Source organism: Paroedura picta, chromosome 2, assembly GCF_049243985.1.
Source record: "Paroedura picta isolate Pp20150507F chromosome 2, Ppicta_v3.0, whole genome shotgun sequence".
NCBI lineage: Eukaryota > Metazoa > Chordata > Lepidosauria > Squamata > Gekkonidae > Paroedura > Paroedura picta.
The window spans coordinates 9926970-9944146 of NC_135370.1; the positions used below are offsets into that span (position 1 = coordinate 9926970).

A 17177-nucleotide genomic window follows, 5' to 3' on the forward strand; every position below is an offset into this window, starting at 1 on the left:
TGACCTCATCCCAAACACACCGGTGAGGAAACTCATCTCTCACATGATCCGCATCCTGAAAATAGATTGCACGTCACCCACACTCCAGGTGGCTTGTGTGAAACTCATCACTGAAACAGACCTCCTCATGAAACTTCTCAGTGGACGCATCAATGAAATCTCCTCCCTATGGAATATTTGGCCCTCCTTGGATGCAGCTAATATGACCTCAGCAAGCACAACAAAACTGGAGAAGCCTTCAGGCAGGCTAGCAAATGAGGGGATTCCAGCATATAGTTATGGACACAAGCTGCTCTTGGCTGTTTCAGGGACCACCGTCATTCTGATTATCTTGGCTGTTAGCTGCCAGCATTTTGCAGCCGAGGAACTTTCTGGGCAAAGAAAAGAAGCGCCTGCCAGATGAAGAGCTTCCCAGAACACCCTCTCCATTGAGGGATAAGCCTTTTTGGATCAAATATATATATTATAATCTGGATGAACGGGAGAATAACACACTGGACAAACTGCATGATGAAGAATACTTGGAGGAAGTGGATCTGACCAGTTGGTGCATGGGAACCCCACCGTTACGAGAGCCCAGTGTTGAAGAATTTTTATTTGAATCAATGTTGGAACAACGGATTCCCCCTGTTACTCCACCTCCATCACCAGCAGAACTTGCTCCTCCTCCTGCACTACCTCCACCACCAACACCTTCTACTCCTTCTGATGTCCATTGAGAAAAAGAGTTCAGGAACAACAGAGGCCACCAGTCCAAAAGCAGCATCTTCAGCAGCAGATGAAGACAGAGAAAGCTCTGCTGAGAAATCGGAGAACCCCCCTTCAACAGAAGTTATGAGTGAAGGACCAGAAAGTGGAGAGGGGGATGATGGAGGTGAAGGTGAAGAAGATGAAGAAGATGAAGAAGAGATTGACTGATCTCTCTCAAGTTTCAGTGTTGCTTCTATTAAACATGTGATTAAAACCCACCTCTGACATAAAGTGTTTTGATTGGGTTTGACCGAAAATCTGCAGTCATGTTTCCATCTGTAGAAAGAGCAGTCATTCATTATTTATAGATTTGTTTATTAATATTAAAATGTTTTTATTGCCCTTCCCTGTGGGCTCTTATCTAATAAGAATGCTCCTGACTTCTGAGCCCTTCATTGTGAAGTGAAGAAATAGATGAGCCTTTGGGGAGGGCGGTATATCAATATAATAAATATAATAATAAATAAATATAATAAATATAATAAATAAATGGAGTGAGGAGCTTCTTGCTGCCTATTCTCTAACTCGATAATTTTTTTCAATCCAGTAAGGTTTAGCTGTTTAGTTACCTAGAAAAGCCATGCACTTTACTGTGGAACTGAGTGATCAGAACTAGGTATTTATACAGTCCAATCCCTTGCAGACTACCCTAAATGCATTGGATTGGAATCCAGCCAGTTCATCCCCTCCACCTGCCAGAGAAGGCCTGCTGATGCACTTCCTTTTCATTCCATTGTGGATCCTGCTTATTTCAGATCAATTTGAACTCGGGTCTTTCTCTGTCCCCCCCCCCCCCCAATGAAACTGAAAGTGTTCTGCACTCGACTGTAGAAGCTTAGAACGTGGGGGGGGGGGGGAGACAAACACAGCAGGAGTCTCTTTACTTGAATAGAGGAGGATTGGAGACAGCAAAGGAGGGGGGAAAAACCAAAAGGGAAATCTCTGATGAGAGAAGTTAGGGCTTTTGGAGTACAGTCACTTTAAGGGAAGCCTTGCAACCAGGAACCAGGAAGACTTTGAACTGACGCCCTGGCCAATCAGGGAAGACTTTTTTGTTCAGCATTGGAGGCATGAGGCAGAATTATTTCGCAAAGAGCTGATATCTGCACTCATCCTAGTGCCAGTTTTTCAAATATTGAGGCTTATATCAACTCCAGGATACTGTGGGGAAAAAGGTAGGGTCACCACAAATTAATCATGCTTGTTGCAGAGGGGAAATTTAAAGTGTCCAAAATCAAAATACAAATCGAATTCAGTGTAGATGGGAGGGATTAATTCAAACTGGAACTGGTTAAAAAGCCCCGCGCAGAATACACACTGGTGTTTTGGGTGGGCAAAGTGATTACCACTCTTATCCAGCAGAAAAGTTGGTTGGATCTACTGGGTAACTCTGCTTAAGTTTCTACAATTAATGATTCAACTGTAGTATAGTGCCCTAACCTCCATAGCTCAGGTTACTTGATTTTGTCAGATTTTCTGAAGTTTATAATTTAAGGATGAGAATATGAAAAGATGGTCAATGGGTAGGAGGAACAGGAACAAAGAATATTAAAAACACTCAAGTAATACCTTCAGTTATCAAGACTTAAAATTCACAGAGTGGTTGGGTGAATCTGAGCAGAAGTAAAGATCACCATGGGCAATGAACAGACTTCCTTGAAGCTGAGGATGAAGACTGCGGACAGACATCCTTACCACAGTTCCTCTATATATTTTTGAAAGGGCCATCTGGGCGGCTTTGTCTGAGATGTACAGCCACTTCCTCTGAATCTGAGTCTGAGTTAGACTCCTGTTGAGGTCTGTTATCTGCCGGCTGCCGGGAACATCCCTCCCCCGGGTCCATCTCATCACTCAGATACTGTGTGGGAAAGGTAGGGTCACCACAAATCAATCATGCTTGTTGCGAATTTTAAAGCGCCCAAAATCAAAATGCAAATCGAATTCAGTGTAGATGGGAGGGATTCATTCAAACTGGGTCTGGGTAAAAAGCTCCGTTCAGACTACACACTGGTGTTTTGGGTGGGCAAAGTGATTACGAAAAAGCTGGTTGGATCTACTGGGTAGTTCTACTTAAGATTCTACAATTAATAGTTCATCTGTAATATTTTAAGTGCCCTAACCTCCATAGCCCAGGTTACTTGATTTTGTCAGATTTTCTTATAATTTAAGGACTAGAAATTAAGCCCGCTGTAAAAAGAATACAGCGGGCTCTAGTGGGTAGTGGGTGGGTGTGGGAGGGCCCCCCTGAAAGGGAGGGAGGAGGGAAGGTAGGCAGCTAGGCAGGCGTAGAGAAAGGGAGAGAGAGGGAGAGGGAGAGAAAGTGAAAGAGAGAGAAGGGGAGAAAGAGTAAGCTTGGAGAGAAAGAATGGAAGAAAGAAAAGCAGAAGAGAAATGGATCGATGGGAGGAAGAAAGGAGATTAAGGGGTCAGTGGATGGATAGAAGGAAGGAAATTAGAAAGAAAGCCAGAAAGACCAAAAGAGAGCAAGCGAGACGGAGAGCAAGAGGCAGAGAGAGGCAGAAAGGAGAGGAAGGAAGGAAGGAAGGAAGGAAGGAAGGAAGGAAGGAAGGAAGGAAGGAAGGAAGGAAGGAAGGAAGGAAGGAAGGAAGGAAGGAAGGAAGGTGGGTGCCATGAAAGAGGATGGGGCAGGGGGGGAAGGAGAGGGGAAAGGGGCGTTTCCAAGAGCAATGCAGGGGAGTCTGAGGGCATGGGTGTGGGCCTTCCTTTTGAAGGAGGGAGCTTCCCCCTCCTGCCAAACCGTTGGCAGACAGGGAGGCCACAGAATAGCCCCTTCTCACTTAAAGTACTGCTGTGGCTGGTCATGCTGCTGGAGGGGAGAAACAGCCAAGCAACTATCTGCAGAGACCTACCACATAGGGTTGTTGTGCAGGTGAAACTGGAAGTTGTTGCAGAGGTTCTTTTGCCTCCTCTTTCATCTGCACAACAACCCTGTGCAGTAGGCCTCAAGTGTTTCATCTCCATAGCAACCTGCGTGGGAGACCTTAAATGTTTCTTCTCCTCAACCATTTCCAAACTCCATAGGTGCCCCTTCTGGCTGGGAAGCTGACCTTTATACTTTGCAGATGAGCTGTAATTCCAGGAGCTCTCCAGGCCCCACCTGGAGGTTGGCTACTCCTAGGTTCGAGATATTCTTAGAGGTTTGGAGGAGGGTCTTAAAATCGTACAATGCCTCAGAGTCCGGCCTCTAAAGTAGCCATTTTTGCCTGCAGAGCTGATCATTATAATCTAGAGATGAGCAGCGATCTAGAGAGGATGGTAGAGGCTCACAGACTGTGGTTGGGGTGTCCCTCTTGGGCTATGGGATTTGCTCAGCTCTTACCAGCAACTTTGTATTTTGGGGTGCAGAGAGACATACAGACAGACAGACCAATATCAATCCTGCAAGTCTGGAAAGTTCAGGAAGATCCAAATAAAGAATATTTACAGCCTGAAAGTGTAAATAGTGAACAAGTAAATGGCTGGAGAGACATGGGAACTTTGACTACCTGACTCCTGGTTTTCTGATCTCAGCTTGACTCCTTAACAATGCTCCCGGCTCCAGACCCACAGCTTTGACTTCTGATTTTGGTTTGGCTTTGACTGCCTCTTGACCCTGGTTCAGCTTGACTCCACTCCCGGCCCCGTCTACTCTGTGAACTGTCCCTCTGGCTCCCGACCTCCCAGACTGGACCCTGGTTTCTGGCTTGGTCCCCAGGCCCCGGATCATCCTTGTCACTCTCCTCTAAACCCTCTCAATTTTGTGCACATCCTTTTTGAAGTGAGGCCTCCAGAACATCACACAGTACTCCAGGTGGGGCCTGACCAATGCGGTATACAGTGGGACTGGGACATCTTGAGATTTCGAAGGGACTGCATTGGCCTTCTTTACTGCTGCATCACACTCTGTTCATATTTATCTTACAGTTCACAAGAACCTCAAGATCTCGTTCACATACACCGCTACCTACAGGTGTATCTCCCATTCAGCATGCATGCTTCTCATTTTTGTGAATGAGAAGAAGAATCTACCTCTGAAAGATTTCTGTAGACTGTGACTTTGTGTCTCACAAAGGAGGTTATCCTACAGTAGTAATGTGGATTACACCCCAAATAGTTGAAGAGATTTTTTGAAAATATTTTTCATTGCATCAAATGGTTCCACATACATATTGCAGCCTGGAGGTTGGCAACCTTAAACCTATGAGTCAAAATTGCCTTACTGGTCCAAGAGGAATCCTGGTCAGTGGAAAGGCTGTAAGAGTCTAGTGTGGAGCACAGTGGAAGAGAGAGACGGAAAACATGCAAGCTCACGTTAGCTTGAGACCATGTTGTATTGGTGCCATGAGTTCAAAATTCCTAATCATTAGATACCTCCCCAGTGGATGCCATTTCACAGCGAAGGACAGGGTCAACATCCCTCAGGCGAGGCCAGGAGAACATCGGAGCCTGGACAAAAACAAGGAAGGGGGGGGGGGAAGGAAGATCATTAACTCGATGAAATCATAACCTTCACAATCTCTGTCTTGCTGAAAGGAGAATAAGAGGGTTTAGGCCACACCATGTGATGGTGATAGTAACAACAGAGGTCCTTCTAGGTCCTCCCAGCTCTCTCGCCCTTCTCCTGCACCTTGGATCTGTAGTAACCAGCTGTTCCCTGGACATGCCTAGTGACTAGAGTCCACAGGCTGCTGTATAACCTGCCTAGGATCAACCCCATCATTCAGGAACAGTTGCCAAGGTGATAACTCTTACTGTTAAAAAGAATCTCCATACTGAGAATAGCAAGCAATCACTGAAGAAGATTCAGAAAAACAGGTTTATTGAATACCTGGGACCCCGTTCTGATTGCTTAAGTTTTTCAAAGTGACCTTAATAATAAAAAAATCTTTGGAATTATATACTTCAGATATCAGTCAACATTTAGCCTTTTCTATCCCTTTATGTTCAGTTTTGGCTATCTATAAGGAAAAGACAGTTCTATTATCATAACCTGTTCTGCAGTGACTCAAGCAGGTGGGTCCCAGGTCAGGTTTTTCTTCTGGGTGGAGAGAAATCAGTGACTTTTCTATCCCTTTCAGTATCATGTGTGAGGCTTGAAGATGTTCCTCAAAGAAGCCTCTCAAGTAAGATATGTTGGTATTGCTGGATTGAGTGACCCAGCATGCCTAGGAACAGTGGCATGTGCGTGTGGGGGGGAGGGGGGGTTACATCTCTCTAAGTGAGTCCAGGGCTGAAACTGCACAGAGCTTTTATTCCAATCGCAGGTCAACTCAGTCCCTGCCGTCTACACTAAATGCAATTTCTATTTTGATTTTGGGTGATTTAATTTTTTCATCTGTAACAAACATGATTGATCCAGAGTGACCCTACCTTTTCCCCGTGATATCCTGGAGTGGATATCACCCTCGATATTTGAAAGATCGGCATGAGTAAAGGTGCAGCTCTCTGTTTTTCCCAAACTAATTTGCTGCCTGGAGCCTCCAATGCTGTAGAAAAGTCCTGATTGGTCAGGTGATAGCTCAGATAGTTCAGATTGGTCAGTTCAAAGACTTCCTCATTCCCAGGTTGCAATGCTTCCCTTAAAGGGGAAGCCCTAACTTCTCACATCAGAGGCTCCAGAAATCCTAACTTTTTTCCTCTTGGATTTATTCCCACTCCTCTGCTGTCTCCAATCCTCTCCCCCCCCCACCTTCAAGAAAAGAAAGAAAGAGGGTCCTGCTGCACTTGGCTCCCCCCCTTCTGAGCTTCCCCAATCAAGTGCAGGACACTTTTCTGTTTCAATGGCGAGGGGGGATAGAGGAAGACCCAAGTTCAAATCAATCTGAATTCAGCAGGATCCACAACAGAATAAACAAAGTAAGTGCAGAATCAGCCCAGGTGTTCTCTCCATGAATGGGATGCCTCTCTCGGTCATAATCTGGGAGCTGCCCTCTGATTCCTCCTCTCGCTTTGCCCTTGCCCTCTCTCTGCATGGCCTTCCATAGAGACACATGTCTCTGCCGGTCATACTTCCCAGCACATGCCCTCCTTTGCTTTTTACAAGCTTGACCTGAGGCTCAGTATTTGGGGGCAAACGACACCATCCCAGAAAGAAGATTCAGCTAGGGCACTGCAGGGGAGGGGGAAACCAGTTCATCATAATGAGCCTTCTCTTCAAAAGGTTCTGGGGGTTCCCCCAGGAACTATTCAGAGCATTTTAATTATTCCTGACATTTTCATAATCATCCCTGCCATAGGGATCAAACATCATTTTGTTGTCGCCTACAGGGATAAACTCTGTACTTCTGATTTCCATGCAAATGACTAATATCAACCAACCCAGGTTTGCCTTTCCTTCCTTCCTTCCTTCCTTCCTTCCTTCCTTCCTTCCTTCCTTCCTTCCTTCCTTCCTTCCTTCCTTTGGTGTAGGGGGAACATGGACCAGGATTGTCTCCCCTTCAGCTATTAGGCCTGGTCTGAGGATTCCAATGTCCCCCCCCAAAAAAGCCAGAATACCCCAAAATGCATCTTTGTCCTTTACTGTACAACTTAAACATTCCACTGGTGATGAGCTTATATCAGAATAAGCAAGATCTGTAGGGTACCTGATTCAAAAACAGAGAAAGAATATCCTCCAGGAGGCATCGGAGGAGATGTGCAGTTAGATGTTTTCCTGATATTTTCAAATAATCTCCTCTGTCCTGATTGGCTTAATGGGAGACTTCCTGCTCCTTTGACCACACCTCCTCCCTGTTTGCCTCAAGGACAGATAGCGCTCTCTCTCCCTCCCCCCTCTTTCTATATAAAGTCATTTCTCTTCACAATAAAACTATTTATTCTTTTAAGCAGCTGGGTGCTTTATCCCCTCTTTGCATATTTAAACTTTGCCAACCGTTTCTACCCTCCTCCCCTTCAAGACAAAACCATGCAGATTTGTGGACCAGGTTCATAGAATCATAGACTTGGAAGGGGCCTCCTGGGTCATCTAGTCCAACCCCCTATACTATGCAGGACACTCACAACCCTATCACTTATCCACTATAACCCACCACCCCTTTGAAGAACAGCCCTGCTGGATGATGCCAGTGGTCCATCTAGTCCAGCATCCAATCTTACACAGTGGCCAACCAATTCCTCTGGATGGCCAACAATAGGGCATAGAGGCTGAAGTCCTGCTTTGATGTTGCTTCCTGGCTCTGGGATTCAGAGGCTTAATGCCTCTGAACATGAAGGTTCTCTTCAGTCACTATGGCTAGTGGCCATTAATAATACTTCTCCTTTGAAAGCTGTTTATTTCTGTGGCCATCACAACATCCTCTGGTCATGAATTCCACATTTTAAGCAATCTCCTTGTAGAGTAGTATTTCATTTTGGCCATCCTAAACCTGTTGCCCATCAGCTTCATTGGATGTCAACATTCATTGATTCAGACAGAACTATCCAATGGTCTTACCAAAACTTCATTTCCCTGGATGAGAAATTGGACATTGAAAGGCCCAGAGACAGAGAAGGCATTTGCAATCCTTCTAGTTGCATTTCTCACCTGCAAAAGCAGAATGCAAACATGCGTACCTGAGATTGAATTCTCTCTCTGCTACAAAAGTTGTTGGGTTCAGCCGGTCACCTCCTCTCTGTCTAACTAACCCCAGCGGGCTTTTGAGCGGAAGAAGACGAACACCACGAATGCCACGCAAAGCGGAGAATAAAACTGCACAAGGTAGGGAAAAGCAAGCCCCCTTCACTCATCTCTTGCCTTGAAAACCCCATGAGGTGGAACTTCATGGGGTCTTGGGGCGCCAGCAGCAAATTGGTGGCACGTTACCCCTTTAGGTAGTGAGAATCCTTCAAAATGGGCTGGGCAACTCTGGATCACTGGCTGCTCTGTTATTAGTTCATATAGATGCAGAGGTTTCTGCCATGAGTCCCTGAACAACTGGAATACATATTTTCTTCTCTTGCAAGACATAATTCAAGGGAGCCTCCAGATTCCACAAAAGGAGGCTGTCCATATTTGCAGCTTAATCTTTTTTTCCTGGCATATATCTTCCGTTGTGCACAGCGGTTCAGAACAACACTAACCTTCTCCAGAGCTCCTTGGCTGATGGACTGGGCCAGAAACATCAAGGTGGCATCTCCCGAGTGAACGCCAGCATCTTCCACATGCTCAGAGGTAGCATGACAGATCACCTGTCCAAAAACACGTAGGCCCGGGGAGGGAAAGAGAGTTTATTTAGAATACCCTGTAAACTCTTTTCCAATTATGCAAACTGCAACAAATGAATTGACCATTGTTCATCTAGATGCTGGGAAATCACCCCCAAGTCTATGCTAGTCCTCTAGAGATCAATAAGCTGTGCTAATTGAGGGCATCGGGTTATTTGATAAATATTTTAAAATATTGTCTATTTTCCCTCCCTCTTTCTAAGCAGAACATTAAAGATCATTTTCTAAAAAAAGGTTTCCTTGGGGTATCATTACAGATGAGGGACTCCAACCTAGTCATTCATTTAAAATCTTGAGATCTATTTGGGTTACTTCTCCCAAAATTGGGGAGAGACTGTGTTTGTACTTATTTTATTATTTATCATACGGTGGAGTTACGTACAGGAAGCAGATAATAACATACAATACATAACCGAGTAGATAAAACAGGTATGCAGACCAATTGGGCAATCCCCCTAAATACTAATATCTAAATTTTCAATGCGCTCCATCACAGTTGAGGAGAGTTCAAAGAGCTCCATCACATCTCCCTGGAAAGCACAATGCTCACATTCCTCTGTCAGTTGGGAAACAGTTGGATGGGCTGCACCACAATCGCATTCGGGTCTTGACATTTTGCCCCATTCAATCAACAGTTCTTTATGACTGCCAAAGCTTTCTTCATCCATACCTTGATGCCCACGAAGTTTGTATAATTTTGTCTTCCGTACTTTACGTGGCAAGCCAAATCCTGAGAGCCTCTCATTGGTGTTCGTGCATCTGGGTGCACAACCATTCCTTCCAAGATGGAGATTTGGGGATTGCAGGATCTGTGCAGATTTTACTGCTGATTTTTGGGGCTTTAGTCTGGAAAGACTCATGTCAGACATGTCTTTATGGATGGGCAACTCTCTGTATTCACAAAGAAGAGCATCTTGTCTTCAGAGATGTGGAGGACTGATCTGGCAGAATGTAGGTAGCCAAGGGGTCGAAGTGAGTTTGCATCTGCAGATGAAACACCGTATCCTGCAATACTATAAGCCAGCCCCAAAACGGAGCATCAAGGCGTTGAAGTAGATGCACCCCAAGTTGTGATACATAATTTTTGGAGGATGTTATTTTGTTTGTGTATTTTTGCTGCTACATTGAAAAGGTGGTGTTTATAGCTCAAGGTCCTGTCCAAGGTACTTAGGCGTATGGTTGTGTGTAAGCTGAGTGCTACTAAGGCCGACATTCAGTTCACAGTTGGAAAGATTCTTATTGACATGGAAACAGGAGCACTCTTTTTTTCCCCCTGGATCTGGGATGAGCCACCGTTTATGGTAATAGGAAGCCAAAATTTTGAGGACCCTAATCAGTATTTCCTCAGTCCTTCCAATTGATTTGTGCCTTACTGCAGGGGTAGTCAACCTGTGGTCCTCCAGATGTCCATGGACTACAATTCCCATGATGCTGGCAGGGGCTCATGGGAATTGTAGTCCTTGGACATCTGGAGGACCACAGGTTGACTACCTCTGCCTTACTGTACACATCATGTCATCAATGTAAGCAACCTTCTTGGTCTTCACAACTATGATAGGGTCTAAATCCTGCTTGTTGTATGGGGATCTGTTCATCAATTCTGTCACTGATTCTGTTCAGGATTAACCTCTCAAGGAATGTATAACAGGAGCTCAGAAGGAAATGACTCTTGCCAGATGTTTTGGTTTCCCAGGTATCAGAGCAGCGACTATCTTTGCTTTCTTGAATTCCCCCAGGAGTCTTCCTGTTCTCATGATCTCAGCAGCTAGCGACTTCCTAGTGAATGTGCCACTCTTGATCAGGAATTCATTATGGATGCAGTCAAGTTCTGTTCCCTTTCCACTTTTGATATCCTTCGGTGCCTTGGAGATGTCATCAGCACTGAAGTCTTTGGCAGATATGGGCAAGGCCCTGGCAGCGGTCCAGCCAACCACGTGTGCTCTTGACCCGTGTCCAAATCGGAGGTGGCAGGACAGCTCCAGGGATTTTGGAGGAAATCTCAGCACTTGATTCTTTCCAGTCCGATTTCCAGCCTGGCCATGAAGTGGAGACAGCTCTGGTCACCCTGACAGATGACCACCAGAGAAAGCTAGATCTAGGCAGGTCAATTGCTGCTGTTTCTATTAGATCTGACAGCAGCAGTCAACAAGATCATGAACTTCTGACCATCTGGAATTGTAGGCACAACCTTGAAATGTCTGGAGTCTTTTTTCAAGGTCAGGGACAGAGGGTGGTATTGGGGGGGGGGTAGAAGATATCCCAGCATAGGGCCCTCAATTTCAGGGTCCCACAGGGAACCATACTTTTCCTGATACAGAGTTTCAGGCTGGGTTGTCATCTATCTGCATTCCTGTTAATGGGTGGCCATCTGTCGACACCACCAGATGGACTGACCAGGTGTCTGAAGGCCATGGTGGACTGGCTCAAGCAGAGTCAGCTGAAGTTGAATCCAGACAAGACAGAGGTCCTCTGGCTGGGCCGGTTTGTGGAGAGACAGATGACTCAGCTCCCAGCCCCTGACAAAGCCCAATTCACACCGGTGCCTTCTGTCAAGAGCTTGGGCATGATTGTGGGTGCCTCCTTATCAATGGAGGCCCAAGTCATGAAGGTAGCCCACCTGGTATTTTTCCACCTGTGACAGGTGAGGCAGCTTGCACCTTCTCTGTCAGAGTCAGATCTAGACAGATCCATGCGACTGTCACCTCTGGATTAGATTTCTGCAATTCACTCTATGCAGGCTTCCCTGGAGACTGCTCTGGACACTCCAACTAGTTTAAAATGCAGCTGCCTCAGCTGCATGCAAGGACTCAATGGAGGACACACATGACATGACACCAGCACACTCCCATCTGCAATGGCTCCAGATTCAATGTTTTGGTGCTAGCCTTTAAAGCCCTAAACTGTCAGGGACCAGCGTATCTACAGGACTTCCTCTTCCCTTACATCCCTCTAAGAGCGTTAAGATGAGGGGTAGTCAAACTCCAGATGTCCATGGACTACAATTCCCATGAATTGGGAATGGTGGCTCATCCCAGGTCCAGGAAAAAAAAAGAAATGGGAATTGTAGTCCATGGACATCTGGAGGGCTGCAGTTTGACTTCGCCTGGTTAAGATCTTCAGAGCAACATCTGCTCAGGGTCCCTGGCTCCAAGGGAGTGAGATTGGCCTGAACTAGGGCCAGGGCCTTTTCATCCTGGTAGAATGCTCTGCTGAAAGCCTGTATGGCACCTTCCAACTCTATGGTTCTATTATTCTATGTTGGGAGTTCCAAGAATGGCACACTGAGGAAGTGTTTAGTTGAGGCTGTCATTTTTGTTTTACTCTAGAGAGCCAGCTTGGTGTAGTGGTTAGGAGCACAGACTTCTAATCTGGTGAGCTGGGTTTGATTCCCCACTCCCCCCCCCCCACATGCAGCCAGCTGGGTGACCCTGGGCTCGCCATGGCACTGATAAAGCTGTTCTGACCGAGCAGTGATATCAGGGCTCTCTCAGCCTCACCCATCTCACAGGGTGTCTGTTGTGGGGAGAGGAAAGGGAAGGTGAATGAAAGCCACTTTGAGACTCCTTCAGGTAGAGAAAAGCGGCATATAAGAACCAACTCTTAAGGTCTGCATAATCTCTTATGGCCAGCTGAACATTTGAAACCCAAGAAGGAAACACATTTTATAAAAGCAGCTCTAATGAAAGTTTGGAAGAGGTACAAAGAGAGAATAAGCCCTCAAACCTCTCTTCTGAAATCACCGGTAGAGGCATATACCAAACAGAATAAACAACAAAGACTGGGACCATTAAGATATCTGAACTTATTATCACCTCAAGGGTCAATAAAAGATTATTTTCAGATGCAACTGGAGCATAAAGAACTTGACTGTATGACACATAGCTAATTTCAAGATTTAAATTAGAAGTGAGAGGATCAAGAAGCCAACCTATTAACTGCACTGAATTCGAAATGCTAGTAAAAACAAATAAACCTCACTTGTTAGGCCAAATCTATAAACATGTTAAAATTAGATACCAAGGGAGAACAGATAAAACACTGCATGATTAAGTGGATGCAAACTTTTGGGCAAAAAATTATGTTAGAGGAATGGGAGGAACTTTGGAGAAAAAACATCAAACTGACAAAATGTCAATCCTTGAGAGAAGGGTGGTTCAAAATGTTTTTTTCAGATGGTATGTTACCCCCAATATTCTAGGTAAGATGTCAACTAATGGGGATAACAGGTGTTGGAGATGTAAAAATGCAACAGGTTCCTTCTACCATATGTGGTGGACATTTGAAAAGATCCAAAAGTTTTGGTGTAAAATACACGGGCTCATGCAGAAAATTATGAAGTGTATGTTTCCTATGTATGCTAAACATGTGTTGTGTTTCCTCCCAACTAATTTACCAAAGCAACTAAAAGAGTTCTTTTTTTATGCACCCGCTGCAGCTAGGTTATTAGTAGCAGCAAAGTGGAAGCAAACATCAGTTCCAGAATTTGAAGAATGGGACACTTTGTATCAATGGCAAGACTGACTAGCATGGCATGCAAAGAACCTCCAGAAAAAATTCAAAACCATTGGAAATGCTTTCTGGATTATTAAGAAACATAATTATCCACAAAAACACAGAATCACAGTAATTAGCTAACTAGTAGATAATGTCAAGGTGAGACTGTATTTGAAAACTGACCTGTTTCCCTTTCCCTCTTTCCCTGCACTATATACTGTACATCAATTCCTTCACCACCACCACCCGCCCTTTCCATGAAATAAATAAAATTATATTTAAAAACAACAACAACCCTTCTTCTTCAGCAATATCAGGGCTCTCTCAGCCTCCCCTCTCTCACAGGATGTCTGTTGTGGGGAGAGGAAAGGGAAGGCAGTTAGAAGCCGCTTTGAGACTCCCTCTGGTAGAGAAAAGCGGCATATAAGAACCAACTCTTCTTATTACTTTTCTAAAAATAAGGTGCACAGCAGCCAGAATCTTACCCTAGTAAGAGAGAAGGGGGTGAGGTGGTTTTCGACCTTCTCTCCATACTGTTTGCTTGCCCTGGAATGTCCTCAGGGAGATGGAAAGTTGGCTCCAAGCGAGCCTCAGCCTTCTATTAAAAACGACAACACACCTCTTGTGTTATGACACCCACAAGAGGAAGCAAGCAACGTGCTCCCAAATGCTCATTATGCTGAAGTGCAGGTGGTTCTGCTAGGTCAGGGGTAGTCAAACTGCGGCCCTCCAGATGTCCATGGACTACAATTCCCAGGAGCCCCCTGCCAGCGAATGCTGGCAGGGGGCTCCTGGGAATTGTAGTCCATGGACATCTGGAGGGCCGCAGTTTGACTACCCCTGTGCTAGGTCTTGACATGTCCTTTCAGCATCCATCAGAATGGAGGCCTCTGGTCATGCCATGCTGCTGAGCGTGACTGAGAACCGTCGGACAGCCGGGAGAAGCCATCGGGGGCGTGCAGGTCACACGCCAGCCTCAGTGGCAATCGATAACTATAACCTGCCCAGGAGGAAATCATGGTCTCGCCGACTAGTTCTGGGCAGTAAATCTTGCTCCTGAGCAAAGGTCTGCTGAGAAGTCCATTAGAATGAGGAAAGGGCGTTTATCATCTCTGCGGGATTCTATTAGTTTAAGACAAACCAGGCACCTCTCCAGGTAATAGAGCCAGGTAACAGGGGGAAAGTACAGAGCAAAGGTCACCGTTATTAAATCTACTGTTCTTTGTCTACTCTCAGATTTTTTAATAAAAGAGAACAGTTTTTTAAAAATGTAGGGAGGAAAGACACAACAGAAAAACAGAACATTTCTCAGAACTAATTCTGTGAGCTGTTAGTCCGTTGTCGTTCAAAAACTGCCTTGCAGTCTGGTAGGAACTTAAGCCCTGGGATGCTACTGGCTCGTTAAAGTTGCTACCGGATCCCTGAATCGTTTTGCTCTCAGAATCTGTAGGAAACCTTCTTCAAGGCTGAGGAATTGTAGTCCAGATGTCCACGTACTACAATACCCATGAGCCCCTGCCAGCATCCTCATGGGAATTGTAGTCCATGGACATCTGGAGGGCCTCAGTTTGCCCACCCCTGCTTTAGATAAACTGAAACGTTCCTTTATCTGGAGCATGAAATGGAATATTTTTAGAGGCCCTGAATCATTCAATAGGTAAATCCGAAAGGGGGAGGGAAGCATTATTTTCAGGAAGCATCTTGTATCCATTTCCACCTCTCGAACTCATTTAATGCATTTAGTGAGTACAACAGGGTGTTCCTGGTTCCACAAGGGGACAGAAAAATAGACATCTGGCATGATTATTTTTGACATTCTGAAAAGGGCCAGCATAAATGCAAAATCTGGAAATATTGAGGGGAAAGAGGCAAGGTGAAAGATATATATGTATACATAGAATCATAGAATCATAGAGTTGGAAGGGGCCATACAGGCCATCTAGTCCAACCCCCTGCTCAACGCAGGATTAGCTCTAAGCATCCTAAAGCATCCAAGAAAAGTGTGTATCCAACCTTTGCTTGAAGACTGCCAGTGAGGGGGAGCTCACCACCTCCTTAGGCAGCCTATTCCACTGCTGAACTACTCTGACTGTGAAAATTTTTTCCCTGATATCTAGCCTATATCGTTGTACTTTTAGTTTAAACCCATTACTGTGTGTCCTCTCCTCTGCAGCCAACAGAAACAGCATCCTGCCCTCCTCCAAGTGACAACCTTTCAAATACTTAAAGAGGGCTATCATGTCTCCTCTCAACCTCCTTTTCTCCAGGCTGAACATTCCCAAGTCCTTCAACCTATCTTCATAGGGCTTGGTCCCTTGGCCCCAGATCATCTTCGTCACTCTCCTCTGTACCCTTTCAATTTTATCCACGTCCTTCTTGAAGTGGGGCCTCCAGAACTGCACACAGTACTCCAGGTGTGGTCTGACCAGTGCCGTATACAATGGGACTATGACATCTTGTGATTTGGATGTGATGCCTCTGTTGATACAGCCCAAAATGGCATTTGTCTTTTTTACCGCTGCATCACACTGCCTGCTCATGTTTAGTTTACAATCCACAAGTACTCCAAGGTCTCGTTCACACACAGTGTTACCTAGAAGCGTATCCCCCATCCAGTAGGCATTCTTTTCATTTTTCTGACCCAGATGCAGGACTTTACACTTATCTTTATTAAATTGCATCCTGTTCTCATTTGCCCATTTTTGCATTGTGTTCAGATCTCATTGAACTGTCTCTATCTTCCAGAGTATTTGCCAGTCCTCCCAATTTGGTGTCATCTGCAAACTTGATTAGTCCCTCCACCCCCTCATCTAGATCATTAATAAATATGTTAAAAAGTACCGGGCCGAGCACCGAGCCCTGAGGTACCCCGCTACTCACCTCTCTCCAGTCTGATGAAACACCATTGACAACAACTCTTTGAGTGCTCTAACCAATTCCCTATCCACCTAACTATCTGAAAATCCAGATTGCAGTCCTTCAACTTATCCATCAGAACATCATGGGGAACCTTGTCAAAAGCTTTACTAAAATCCAAGTAAATGACATCAACCGAATTTCCCCAATCCAGCAAACCTGTTACTTGGTCAAAAAAGGAAACTAGGTTGGTCTGGCAGGACCTGTTGGAGACAAATCCATGCTGACTTCCTTGGATCACCAAATTGTCCTCCAGATGTTTGCAGATTGCTCCCTTTAATATCTGCTCCATTATTTTCCCCACAACAGAGGTCAGACTCACTGGTCTGTAGTTTCCCGGGTCATCCTTCCTCCCTTTTTTGAAGATCGGAATAACGTTTGCTCTCTCCTCCGGGACATCTCCAGTCCTTAAAGAGGTTCCGAAGATGATGGACAAGGGCTGTGCAAGTTCTCTGGAAAGTTCTTTGAGTACTCTCAGGTGCATTTCATCCAGACCAGGGGATTTGAACTCATCCAGTGCAGCTAAATGCCTCTCGACAACCTCTCTATCCATGTTAACCTGCCACCCAGACACTATCCTTTGGCTACGGCCATCTCTAGATGTGCCTAAACACTTTGACCTGTGGGAAAAAACAGATGTAAAATAGGCACTAAGCCTTTCTGCTTTCTCTGCATCTTCCATTAGAGTTTGTCCATCCGCACCCAACAGTGGGCCTATTGCCTCCTTTACTTTACGTTTGCTCCTCACATAACTGAAAAATATTTTCTTGTTACAATGGGCTTCCCTGGTCAATCTTAGCTCACTCTCGCATTGA

The 17177-nt window shown here is 45.3% G+C and overlaps 1 protein-coding gene across 1 annotated transcript in view; it reads right to left on the reverse strand.

The window, feature by feature from the left end:
- Positions 1 to 17177, reverse strand: part of CPS1 (carbamoyl-phosphate synthase 1) — a 199818-nt gene that overhangs the window by 15928 nt on the left and 166713 nt on the right. The window contains 4 exon segments of the mRNA XM_077324194.1: positions 5122 to 5196; positions 8183 to 8272; positions 8809 to 8933; positions 15148 to 15208. Of these exon segments, the coding sequence (XP_077180309.1) occupies positions 5122 to 5196; positions 8183 to 8272; positions 8809 to 8933; positions 15148 to 15208 (351 nt within the window).